General features: G+C 42.6%; 1 protein-coding gene across 4 annotated transcripts in view; it reads right to left on the bottom strand.

Annotated features, from left to right (window-relative positions):
- LOC111079813 (ran-binding protein 16) overlaps positions 1 to 14134 on the bottom strand; it is a 161605-nt gene that overhangs the window by 39315 nt on the left and 108156 nt on the right. For 3 of the 4 annotated variants that reach the window (XM_041595857.1, XM_041595854.1, XM_041595855.1), the window contains one exon: positions 422 to 492. The exons of the other annotated variant lie outside the window; for it this stretch is intronic. In XM_041595857.1, coding sequence (XP_041451791.1) covers positions 422 to 492 — 71 coding nt within the window. The remainder of the gene's footprint in view (positions 1 to 421; positions 493 to 14134) is intronic. 4 annotated transcript variants of the gene reach the window in all.

Here is a 14134-nt window from a genome sequence, read left to right as displayed (position 1 = left end):
GGTATTAATTTCAGGGCATCTTCTAATCGGGCAGGCCCTTCGTGCCGCAAGGAGTAGACCCAGACTCTCAAGGAGGAGAGCCAGAGGCACTGGCTATGCTGCGCCCGCCAATAAAACCAATTGCTTTCTACATATCGCACTAACCGCATACTTTGATTTCGACCGTTTTTTTTTGCTTCAGCAGCTAAGCCATGATCTTTTAACTTTTCGCCAAGTTTCAAAAAATTTTACAACGCGGTTATGGTTTAAGACCTCATTTACTTTGTAAATCAATCAAGAATTAAAAAACTGGTCGTTGAAAACTCAAATGTTCTGATATCAAATTCAGCGCTCAAAAGTTTTATTTTTTATCGGATTATTTTATAATATTTTTTTTTTTCTCCGCGTAAAAAGGGCTAAACTAAAATATTTCAATACGCACCTGTTGAATATGCCATTGTTTTTGGCAGGTTAACTACATCCCGACGAAATGTAGATAAGTTTTGAGTAAACCTAAAAGTAATAAATAATATATGAAAATATATGTAAAGGCATTTATTTTCTATATATGACATCTTACGATTCATGCAACTTATAAAATATATTCCAGCAGTTTATCTCTATAGTCTTTCGCATAATGACTCATGCTAGTAAACGAACGTTAACCGAATTGGCCACTGCCAAGTAGGCAGATGACTCGATCGTGGGATCGCAGCCACCTGAACACCGGTCACCGTGTTACCAGGTTGAGAAAATAGATGTGGATCCTTCTTCTTCTGAATTCCGCCAACCCACAAATTTTCAAAGACAAGAAGCGTCCAATTCATGCCCACCTGGTACGACAATCCCTGCTAACATTCACCAGCAGGGTTCACTTAAGAGGCCGGCTGGGTGTCAGAGATTCTCTGACCTGCGCAGCCAGAGGATTAATCACCTCGGTAAGAAAGGAGGATTGGACTGAAATTGACGACAATGCCAATGCAGGGCATGAGAGTGACATAGTCATCTTTTTAGGGGAGAGTCCCTTGTCAAGCGAACAGTAGCGGGGAAAATACTAAATTTCCTGATAGATACCGAGGCTGAAAAAAAAATGTCAACAACTTCTTAAAAGAACTTAAGGAAGATGTACCGGTAGAAGCCAAATTCGTTGTTAAGTCTGTGAGAACCTATCTCTGCTTGAGGTAGGCTAAGTCCGTCCAGGATTCTTCTACAAGAAATTTGTAGATTGGCTATTGGCTGGGAGCTTTAAGTGGGGGGTTGGCGCGGCGCCATCGATGGTAGCCAACCACTTTCGATAGTGCCCGACGTACGCCCGACGTAAATACGTAGTATTTATTTCACATCACCAAAAAAAAAAATTCGCGTTTATTTGTTTTGTCTGTGTGAAAACATTTATAATTAAAATCAGTGATACAATACAGAGAAATGGACCGCTTTCTTCAAAGAGGTATAATGCTTACTTTTAAAGTAGTTATAAGTTGTTTTGACTTTGTGTCGAATTTAAGGTAAACGTCGGAGCTCCCTCACACTCAGTGTGTCCAGCGCTGAAATGCAGGCATGGGATAGCAGCAGCACGGACTCGGAGAAAGATGTGGCGACCGAGAGGCAAACACATAAGAAGAAAAATAAAATCTCACAAGTGTGGAAATATTTTAAAAGGTCTGAAGACAAAAAATTAGCAAATTGCATTAACTGCGGAAAGGAGTATAAAACCAACGGAAATACGTCCAATTTGCACGATCATCTAAAAAGATTTCATCCTGGCTTGGTTCATGTCTCAGACTCCAGCACTCCAGCTGCAGCTACTTCGAAGGATACCGACAACATCGCATCTACAAGCAGCAGTTGTAGATCAAGTATGCATTCTGTAGCTTCTTACTTTAAAAGAGCTGTTTTGTACGACACTAATTCAAAACGAAAGAACGACATTGACAGGGCTTTAACGGAAATGATTGCAAAGGATGTACAGCCTTATAATATAGTGGAAAATGAAGGCTTTGTAAACTACAGTCAGGTATTGGATCCCAGATATAAGCTCCCAAGCAAAATACATTTAAGAGATGTGCTGATGCTTAATATGTTCAAAGAAACTACTGCTAAATTGTTAGCGATACTAGAAGATATTTCGGATATATTAGTCACATGTGAATTGTGGACATCGAGGGACAACGATAGTTTTTTGACCGTCACATGTAACTTTGTTTATAATTATAATTTGAAAACAGCATCATTTGCCACAAGAAAATTATTAGACACAACAAACCATTCGGCGCAAAATATTGCAAACACTTTGCAAGATGTTTTAAATCATTGGAATGTCCTCGAAAAAACAGTTTGCATTGTTACGGACAATGCCAGCTCAATGCTGAAAGCATGTGAAATATTAAAAATTCAAAATCTTCTATGCTTTGCTCATACTCTGAATATGGTGGTTCATGATGGTTTAAAATTCGACAACGACGATTTAGTAAAAGCTTTGTTTACAAAGTGTAAGACCATAGTAAGGTTTTTTAAGCACAGCACCATATCGGGTGAAAAATTTAAAATGGCTCAAGATGAATTCTCTTATACTTTGTTACAAGAAGTACCAACAAGGTGGAACAGTTTCTACCTTATGATCCAGCGTATATTAGCAACAAATGATGCCATTTCTACAGTTTTATTATCAACTACAAAAGCACCGCTACCATTTACTGTTGAAGAAATTAATATATTAAAAGATTTAGAGAAAATTTTTGCCTTTTTCCAACAAGCAAGCGAAAAAATTTATGGTGGAAAATATGTGACGATTTCGCTTATAATACCGATGGCATATGGACTCTACCGCAAACTTGAAAATCTTCTACCACAACTACAAACTTTGCAAGGGAAAAAAATGCAAAATACTTTATTAGAGTCCATAAAAAAACGTCTTTCCATTTATGAGCAACGGTCATTAACCAGAATGGCTACAATATTGGATCCACGATTAAAAAAAAACGGTTTTCAGCATTATTCAAATACTGAACAAGCATCAACAGCTTTTGAAAACGAGCTTGTAAATTTGTCGGTCAAAGAAAACCCTGTCAATTTGAGCCCGGCAACGGAGACCAAAACTCAGGACACATTTTTTGATTTTTTGGATGAAAGACCTATAAGCAAACAAACAAACGCACGAACAGATGCAATTATTATTAAAAGACAATATCTAGAAAGAGATATAGCCGCCCAAGAAATGGATCCTCTTTTATGGATTATGGTAAACTATAATAACGAATTATCAATACTCAAAAAATATATATGTATTTATATTAAATTATATTTCAGGTCAACCAAACGGATTTTCCCTTGCTGAAAAGGCTATTCTTAAAATACTTGTGCATCTCCGCAACATCCGTTGAGTCCGAAAGAGTATTTGGCAAGGCGGGCCAAATTGTTTCAGAGAGGCGAACCGGGCTCAAAGAAGAAAACGTGAACATACTTTTATTCTTAAACCAAAACTTTTGGATAACAAAATATTAATATATTATATGGATTTTCTTGTTTATAATTTAAGCAAACTTTAATACTAACCAAATATGTATGGATTTTCATATTTAAAATTTAAACAAACTTGAAACTTTATATACATACCAAATTATAGAAAAAAGGAAGAAAGAACTACTACTACAAATCAAATATGTATATTATTGTGGGCCCTTCCACTATCGTCGACTATCGATGGCACTATCGTCCACTATCGATGGTTGTGAAAGTACTATCGTCCACTATCGATGGTTGTGAAAGTACTATCGTCGACTATCGATGGCGCCGACTATCGATAGTTCTCCACCTCTACTGTGGTGCTGTAGAAGTAATTATTCGGGAGAAAAATGAAGACGCAGGTGGGTTGGTTTTGGTTCTTTAGCTTGCTCGTGCTCCTGCTCGTGTGCCTGTCAACCCATTTTTCTCTATGGGCCTCATTTTGGCATGGACTCTGTGACGCTCGAAATAAAACTTGGCTTTTAATGCGGTCTCGTAAACAGAATCGATTTGCTGCCAGCACAGAAATATACCCACCCTCCCCACGACTAATGAGCCCCATTCTAGGAGCAGGGGACCCCATGCTCCGCCCTTTAATAGTGAACGAGCTGAAGTGTTAACCTTTTGTGGGACCCAATGGCTGACACACGAGCTCCAGCTCGAGTCGAACCCTTCCTCTGGTGTCTGCCCGAGCCTCTGTTCCTTTTCCGGTCAGCAGTCAGTGCGTTTCGGGCTTATTGCTGTAAGCCAAGCCCTATTGTTGCAAATTTTCTTCTATGCGTTTTGAGTAGGTTGGGTAAAAATCGTTCAATTTACTGAACATTTACTGAACGTTTGTTTATTTTTATTCAGTGAACTAAGTCGTTCTTTTAGTTCGTTCTTTTTTGTAAGTGTGTGTACAAAATGTACTACAATTTTAATTTTTACTTGGTAATTGATCTCGTTTTAACAGTTTAAATTTTTTATGTACATACATAGATGACATCAGTGCCTGTTCTCCATTATAATTTCAAAAGCTATAAAATACACACCTCGCTGTGCCCACCAGATCAAAGGGTCTTGCTTTCTATTCAGGTACTCCTCCACTAGGTATCTAGCACTATCATGGCATCATCCAACAACACGAATGCTTTTTACCTTGGTTGAACTGCTTGTCATACTCGTCCCAAATGAACCTTTTTATTGGTGAAGTTTGGCCTGTTTCGATTTTGGATGATCTGACATCCAAAGCAATATTTTTAACCAATCTTGTTTGAGCGATTTTACCTTTTCGAGCTGCAACTAACTACTTTCTCAAAGCATTCTTCGGATTTAAAACCACGCTATTTTAATCTGGGTTCTATTATGGTGCTTTCCGCAACAACATAATATGAAAAAGTGGTTTCATACCAGCTCAAAAATAGCGAGCAAAATGAACCTAGAAAAAACAAACAGAGCTGCCATATCGGCTCAAACATAGCGAAGAAAACGAAGAAAACAGAACGATGATCAAAAAAGAACGAACGAACGAGAAGGAACGTGTGAGTCGCTTCAGGGGACGAGACTCTACTTATACCCGTACTCAGTAGGTATATACATGTTTGAGCTTATGATTTTTTAGAATTAAAAAAAAAAAAGAGGGCGGGGCGAAATTTTGAAATACACTTGTAGCAGTGAGATATCACATGAGTCTGGAAACCAAATTTGGTTGCCCTAGCTCTTATAGTCTCTGAGATCTAGCCGACAAACAACACGGACAGACGGACAAACAGACATGGCTCTATCGACTCGGCTATTGATGCTGATCAAGAATATATCTACTTTATGGTGTCGAAAACGTTTCCTTCTCTGCGTTACACACATCCACTTTTACCAAAAATCTAAAATACCCCTTAACTCTTTTTTGAGTACGGGTATAAAAAGATCGATGAAAAAAAAAGAACGACCGAAAAAGAACGAACAAAAAAGAACGAACGAAAAAGAACGACTAGAACAATTAGAACGATTCGTTTCAGTGAATATTTTTTTTTGTTCGTTCGTTCATGTCGACCCAACACTAGAGTTTTGGTCGATGGTAGGCAAAATGTGTGTAGTTGCTGATAGAGCGTTACGTTGCAAATTATATGGAGCGAGGGTTCTTATAAATGCTTATGGTAGGGACTTTTGCTAGATATACAATGGTTCTTATGTTAGGGGAGTGGGGTAGTGTGAACTAAGGAATGTAGCGATCCATGGTTTCCATTGTTCGTTACAAGTCCCTGCACAAGGTCGCAAATGCTTTCTGAACATCTTTGCCTTATAAGACCCGTTTTTTATCCTGCTAGAGTTGTCAATGTCAATGAAGAATTAGATTGTGAAGCGCATTTTGTAAGCCTTTTTTCACGTTTGGCATCAGGGGAATATTCAGTTCGACTACCTTTAAAGAATTATGCCGATCGCTAAGGCGAATATCTTATACTCAAGCATCGACGATTTCTCAGTTTGAAGCAAGAACTGGGTCGTAATTATACCCTCAAGGAGCGTTTTCCGCGTTTATGAGATAGTATATTGATTTGAAGCATATGTCTGAAGTCAATCCTGACTCGCGTAGCCTCTGCTAGTATTTCCTGCAACAACACCACGGCCCATTGTTTTTGGTAGAGTTATGAAACTCCGACCATAGATCTTCGGAAGCGAGTGTTGATGATCGCGTCTCCACATGTCCGGATTCAAATTTGCAAACTAGTTCTTTGGCATGCAGCGCACATTCGCCTACATGCATACATTTATTCATCGTCTTAGGCATTCTTGATTCACCATTTCGGATATTCAGAAAGGAACGCCTCTTCTAATTCGACACATTTTTTGATTCGGAGGTCGTATCGGCAAGTCATCGCTCCCATTCATAACCCTCTTATGTTGCCCTAGGGATATCCGATACGATCAAGTGTTTATCTACTTCACCTCTTGGGCCATACTCATGGAGCTCGTAGTCATTAAAGCGGTTTAAAGCCACTCGAGGAAGGCCAAGTCAAATTTGGTCGGACAATGCGACAAATTTCGTTGGCGCCAAGAACGAGCTTCTGCGCTATACGTATCCAAAAAGGTGCGACCAACTCTGATATGTGGCGACTCAGTATTGTGGCAAGCTACCGAAAATAGGACAAAAACAAGCTTGTAGAAAAAACTCAGAGGCAGGCTCTGCTCTGCTTCATGGAGGCGTTGAGGTTTACCACAAAAAAACACTCAAAAGACGCAAAGTATAATTTTTATCGTTTTATTCTGTGTATGGTTTCCAAAGTTAACCTAAGTTATCCGCTATTCCCAAAATGTGAAAAAAAATAGTAACTCTGCACTTGCCACATCTCTGAAAATCGCTTAGCCGCGGTTCCACAGAATTCCGAGCGATTTAATTTTTTTTTATGTCTGGACGTTGATATGTAATGACTGCACCATCAAGTGGCCCATGCGACACCAAGCCGAAACCTGTTACGCGCGGAACCCAGGCAGAAACGCAGCCCCTCCTCCCGCCCAACCGACTGAGGAGCGCAGCCGCATGACGCGCGACGCTTGTTACCAAACCGATCGCGAGCATGCAGGAAAGACAGGTGTAAGACTAAAATTCGAGAAAAATTAGAGCTAAACACAACTCAAAGAGCTAAACATGCAAAGATACCTAAGAAATAGAACTAATTACTGTAATGGTATGTTAGTATTAGTGATTTAAGAAGAAAAAGGGAATTAGTGGTGGATATTATATGGTAGTGGGAATAGAAGTCCGAGCATAGGACCCAAAATGGTTCGTTCAAGGAATAATTTGATCTACAAAGCGGAAGGAACAAAGGAATAAAGTTTCTAGCAGATCTAATCGGAATCGTAAAGTTTATGCGGCTCAACAAGTCGGGGCTATTTACGTCACCCTTGAAATAAAAATCACCCCAAAGCATTTTTCTACGACTAACTAAGGTTGGAAGGTTTATTAAAAGCAATCTACGAGGGTAAGATGGCAGTCTCACACCTGCATCCCAGTTAAGGCCACGCAGAGCAAAAAGTTTTTCTGGACTGATTCTATACGGTCCTGGTGTACTTTGTACTGGGGGCACCATACACAAGAGCCGAACTCTAAAATCGGACGAACAAGCGAGATATAGAAAGTCTTCGTTATATATGGATCATGAAACTCCTTTGACCACCTTATTATAAACCAAAGCACGCCTTATTTACCAAAGTAGAAATGTGTTCAGAAAACTTTAAATTGGGGTCTAGTTTAACACCAAGGTAATTCTCTCAAGAGAACCACCGCAGAGGGTGTAAGAAGCCAATAAGTGGCTGGAGCGATGAAATGTCATTGCTTTGCATTTCGAGGCATTTAGGTGTAACATATTTGCACAACACCATGACTGAAAGTTATTGAGATCGGATTGCAAGCGAGAGTGAAATGAAAATCCTTATGCTGGACACAAAGTTTAACATCATCCGCATACATGAGTACTCGAGAGTTTGTTAATACTGAAGGCAGATCATTAATAAAGAGTGTGAATAGTAGGGGGCCTAGATGGCTGCCCTATGGTACTCCAGAAGTAGTCTTAACAGGTGAAGAGAAGGAGTTTTTGAAGAGGACTCTTTGAGACCTAGAACGAAGGTAGCTAGAAATCCATTTCAAAAGATTAGGCGGAAACCCTAAAAGGTCAAGTTTTTGTGCTAGAAGAGAATGGCTTACAGAATCGATTGCTTTACTGAAATCAGTGTAAATGACATCCGTCTGCAAGTTACCTTGGAAGCCTTTAATGATAAAAGAGGTAAACTCTAATAAATTTTTGGTTGTTGATCGTCGCCTTATAAATCCGTGCTGAGTCGGTGATATAATTGATTTGCAGAGATGTTGCAAGTGCGGAGTTAAAATTGTTTCAAACAGTTTAGGAATAGCGGATAACTTATATATACCTCTATAATTATTTGCATCAGACTTGCTACCTTTCTTATGGAGCGAAGTAATAAAAGATTCCTTCCAGATGGGGGGGAAGCATGAAGAGTTAATGGATGGGGTGAATAGTTTAGGAAGGGTCCACACAGAGCGTCGGGACCTGGTGAAAACACTGGCTTAACTAGTCGAAGATCATGAAGCAGTGATCTTTCATTCGACAAGGGGCCATTCGACCTTAGTAAACTGTATGGATACGGCTGACCAGAGTAGCTTTCATGATAATAGGTTGTTTGGCAAAATTTGGCAAAAAGATCGTCAATTGACTGATCATTGTTTGCTGACATACTAAGAAATGATAGCGAGTATGGATGTGTGGACGTTCTACGCTTACTATTTACGAAGCTGTAAAACTGTCTAGGGTCCTGTGAAAACGTATCGTGCATCGAGATAGGTCATTTTATAGCATTTATGGCACTGAGCGTTAACGGAGAAATTTGACCGAGCTATTACATAGCGAGAAAGAGAAGAGGGAGAACCAACTCCTCGAAATTTTTAAAAAAGTCTTGATTTTAAGTTTTTTAGACTGGATAACTCTTTGGTAAACCAAGGAGGCTTTCCAGATAACTCCGGACAAGAAAGTGGGACACAAGAATCAAACGAGAAGGAAACTTGCGAGTCGCTTCTGGGGACGCGACTCTACTTATACCCGTTTCTCAGTCAGTATATACATTTTTAAGCATATGATTTTTTAGAATTTTAGAATAAAAAAAAAAAACTTTACATTTTACATTTGTTTGCTACATCTGCTATCTACATCTACAATGTATATTCTACATCTAACATGTAGATTGTACATGTTCCATTTAGATTCTACATCTCCTCCGCTAGGGGTTGCTCGCGCACTGAACGAGGCAGAGTGTGCGAGCGAGAAAGAGATAGGTAGCGGGTCTCTGGCAGGAGGGGGCGAAAGAACCAACAGAAAATGAATTTCTTCATTCTGGCTATAATTATGATCCGATCTAATTCAGATTCGGCAATCTGGTAGATATGGACATTCTCTACGATACTGCGTTTTTAGTTTAACCGTATTTGTTCAGAGTGAGGACGGCGCTGGCGGGGCAACAGCTCTGTGGGCATTCCAGCCACACCACTGTTAGCAATCCAGCTACGCAAGCTGTTGTTCTTATATGTATATGTACTTATTTCTTCATTCTGTGCCATCCGATATCCGTGTCTCTTCTTTATTCGACACCGCCATATTATCGGCAATTCCGGCCGTTCTCCCTTTGTTCATCTCCAACTACCAGTGATACGGTAGTTCTTCAATTCCTTGTGTCTGTCCATTACTTGCGGACAAATTAAATAACTAAAAATTAATTCAAAACAAGTGCATGCCGAGCATATGTATGTACACACATTCCAGCCCATGAGAGCGGCTTGCGTACATACACACACAACTACATCCGTGTCTCTACAAGTGCATTCCATGCACGACCCACCCCAATAAAAATATACACTGGCACACTCCGAGTGCAACTACAATTCAAATTAAGTGTTTTATTCCTGTACCTGTACACATACCTACATTTATTCATACATTCATATATTTATTTCCATAGTTGACCGCAATATTCCATATTGCCGACTATAAATGTACATACAATTATTACACCCCGCATAAATATACCACATTCCGTATTTAAATACTGCACACACATACACTACATACATACTCCGCGCAAGTGCCAAATTTAATATAAAATTCGCGATTTCGTACAATTTGTGCACTCCAGCCACTTTTCACGATCGCTACCCCAACTCCAACATCCTCCACTTTCCAAATAAATTACTCGCGACCAAGGCACGGCGCACTTATAGTAATTATTTGGCAATTTCCACTGCCAAATGGCAAATTGGTGTTTCGGTCTTTTGTTGTTGTTTTTGTTCCGTGCATTTCGAGGTGGCGCAATCCAAAAATATCGGTATCGTAGCCGAGTCTTGCGTTCGACCAAAAATAAATAAATAAAAAATAAAAAGAAAACCTTACTCTCATCTGACAATTTCCAAACAAACACACCGACACTACAAGAAATAAATTGAACGATCCACGATTTCTAATTTAAACCGTTTCGTCATCCTTTTTCCGATTTTTTCTGTCCAGCGCCCACTCCGCAGTCATATTCTTGACTGTAGCTTCCGGTAACGCTTACGGCGACTGGGTTTATCTGCACTTTGTCGATCCAAACCGACATAAAGAGCAAACTATCGCCCATTCCAATCAGCTATCGAGGATATAAATGCCATTCCGTCCGCCGTCCATCCGCAAATAACCCAGTTCTGATCACGACTGCGTCAAAGAGGTAAACGGAGGAGCCCGGAATAAAAATATTTGCAAAATATTGCTAAAATCAGTGTGACCGGTCCTCTCCTCGACTCAGCGCAATATAAGTCACTTATTGTTTGAGAAATTTACTTGACGGTGATCTCAAACAATCCGAGTCGACCCGACTATTGTTTTCCAACAAGCTCGAGGCCTTTTTCCTGACAGCCTTCCATAAGTGGGTTATATTTGTTTCCTGGCGTCTTTCTGTTTGAATTCTACTCAGATCAGTCTTCTGTCCCTCCAAGACTTCCAGTTTTCTTCCGGTTTTCTGTGCGTGTGTGAGTTCGTAATATGCCAACAGGTCACAAGGACGGCAACCAGCTTTTGTCTGTGACCTCTTCCACCCGGCTACGCACCTCGTCCGCCTCTGGAACTACTCAACTCAGAAAATCAAGGCACCCCTCACTCCGAGAGCAGACAGTAGCAGCCCTGCGGCAAGGACCAAATCGGTTCTATTTCCGTCTCCTGTCACCCTTAAGGTTCCAGCTGTGACCAAACAAGATCCGAAAGGCTCCTTCGTCAGCAGCCCCGTCAGCTCTCGCCACTGCATCACAATGGCTCAATCCGCCACCTCAGTCGCTCGGACCAAATTGGTCGCCGCTATTAGCCGACTGTCGCACCTGGCAGAGCGCATCACCGCCGCCCCATCCGCCTCTCTGTACGAGGTCCGTCGAGGCCAAATCCTCAGCATGTGGACGGACGGCGAGGCCGAGTACAAGGCCTGCTCCGCGGTGATGACTGACGAGGATACAGCAATCCAAGCGGACATTCGTGACACATACGGCGAATGCTATAGGGTGTTTGAGCAGTGCCTCAGTGACCTCAATGCTCAACTGGCCACATCCACAGTTCTTCCTCCTTCACAGCCAGTCCAACAGGGCGGCTGTCGACTGCCTCCCGTCAACATTGAGGTATTCTCAGGGGACTATGTCCGCTGGCCCACATTCCGGGATCTGTTCACTGCGGTCGTGATCAACAATCCTAGATTGTCTCCGGTAGAGAAACTGTACTACCTCACCGAGAAGACCCGGGGCGATCCGAAGGCCATCGTAGAAAAATCCCCATTCACTAATGACGGTTTCGAGTCCGCATGGTTGGCTCTCCGCAGCCGATATGAAAATAATCGGCTTCTGGTTACCAACCAGATAAACATCCTCCTCTTCTTGCCCCGCGTAACTTCCGAGTGCAGTCGTGCTTTGAAGGATCTACAAAGTACTATGCAGGGGGTCCTAAATGCACTAGCTGTCTCCAACGTCTGTACCGACAATTGGGATAGTCTCCTAGTGACCATCTGCGCTTCCAAATTGCCAAAGTTAAGCCGGGCGTTATGGGAAGCGTCCGTAACGGACAAAAAGGAGATGCCGCCCTGGAAGGAAATCGACTCCTTCCTGACTCAGCGATACCTAACGCTAGAGGCTATCGAGAGCGACCCTTCCACTTCCCAAGACGCTCCTGCGGCACCCGCCAAAGGCATTCAGAATCCGCCATCCTCCCAAAGCCAGTCCAATCCGTTCCGTTCCCAAGGCAGTCCTGTTCCAAGGACAGCGCACTCGTTCCAAATTCACGTGAATCCGAGCAAGAGCACGTGTGATCTCTGTTCCAAGGAGAATCACCCAATCCGACTATGTCCTCATTTCCTACAAATGACCGTTGATGTTCGCTCCAGCTGTATAAAGCAAAAGCAGCTCTGCTTAAATTGCTTCGCAAGAGGCCATCAGCTTCGCGACTGCTCAAGCTCCCACAATTGCAACACTTGTGGAGGACGACAACACACGCTTCTGCATCGTGGCAATCCACCATCCAGAGAGTCACATTCCACATCCGTACCCAATTCCACAGCTTGGCCAGAAGTCAATCGGCCAGTACCTTCCGCAGAAAATTCAAGTTCTTCCGAACCTTATCCTAACGTTCAGACGTATTTCGCCTCCGGCACAAGCTCTGTCCTTCTAGGCACGGCAATTATTAATATTTGCCACCTTGGGAAAAAATCGCGCCCGCGCTCTGATCGACTCGGGCTCCGATGCAAAGTTCATTACGGAACGCCTTTTCAACACGATTCAATCTCCAGCCTCAATCAGACAGTATCCGCTCAGTCCGATAAGCTCTGTCAGTTTTCCATTCGCTCCCCAACGAGGCCGGGTTTACAATTAAACGCCACAGCCTATGTTATCCCGGAATGGGCAAAGAATCTTCCGTTGCATCCTATCTCGCCAAGTTTATTGAAAGATTTTCCAAGTCTTCCATTGGCGGATCCTACATTCTTCGAGAGCTCACAAATCGATGTCCTGGTTGGGGCCGATATCCTACCATCGGTAATGTCAAGCGGCTTATAGCCCAACATATGTGGCTCTCTTCTCGGCCAAGAAACCATTTTTGGTTGGGTGCTCACTAGTCCCGTGTCCAATACGGCGAGCCATCAAGTTGCATCCTTTTCTTGTCAAATTTCCAGAGTAGCTTCCAATGTCCCAAATGTGCCCGTCATCCGTTCCAAGCTCACTTCTAATGCTTCTTCGACTTTTTCATTTCGCCCTAGCCTTCCACATACAGACATGGCTACTCGAGCCCGTTTCGACCGCACCGTGGAGAGCAGACGTTCCCGGGGTATTAAGTCCTATCAATGCCGAGTCTGCTCTGAAATCCATCCTCTACGGAAATGCCGCCGCTTTCTCCGCCTGGATTCCGAAAGGATGCTCCAAGCTGTCCTCCACTTCAGCTACTGCACCAATTGCCTGGCTCACCGACACTCCGGCCAAGATTGCCGAAGCGGTGATCGGTGTAAGGTGTGTAACCGGAGCCACCACACGTTACTCCACCTTCCCGAGTCTCGACACCCATCTGGCTCGTCTGCGGCACCGCCGCCTTCATCTTCAACGTACAGTGCCGATGTGCGCCCTCGTCCGTTGATTCTAAATCGGAGCATATAGAGTCTTTACAATCCTGCAAGGGGGGGGGAGAATGTTCAGAGTGAGGACGGCGCTGGCGAGGCAACAGCTCTGTGGGCATTCTAGCCACACCACTGTTAGCAATCCAGCTACGCAAAGGCACGCTCTCGCTCTCACGCTTATGAGCGTTTTTCCCCCCGGTGACGCGCTCTCGCGCGCTCGTATTCACCACGCTTACGCTCCCGCCCACGCTCACGCACCCGCTCCCGCAGCCGACAGCCGTCGGCAGCTGACTTCGACCAGAGAGAATAATGCGCTTCTTCACCCCAAGCAAAACGGCCGGTCTATTTGCACGCGACTACATACATTTATACAATTAGTGATTAACCCTACGAATATATATAAACTGAAGAAATTGGAGCAACATCTCGTATTTATCTTTGGGAATCAACTGTGGGACTTCGCAGCGCCTCTACGCTCAAACAGTATCTTTAAAAATGTGCCTGT

Source organism: Drosophila obscura, unplaced genomic scaffold (genome assembly GCF_018151105.1).
Source record: "Drosophila obscura isolate BZ-5 IFL unplaced genomic scaffold, ASM1815110v1 contig_87, whole genome shotgun sequence".
Classification (NCBI taxonomy): Eukaryota; Metazoa; Arthropoda; class Insecta; order Diptera; family Drosophilidae; genus Drosophila; species Drosophila obscura.
Note: the sequence above shows the minus strand (reverse complement) of the source record. Positions and strands in the feature narration are given on the sequence as shown.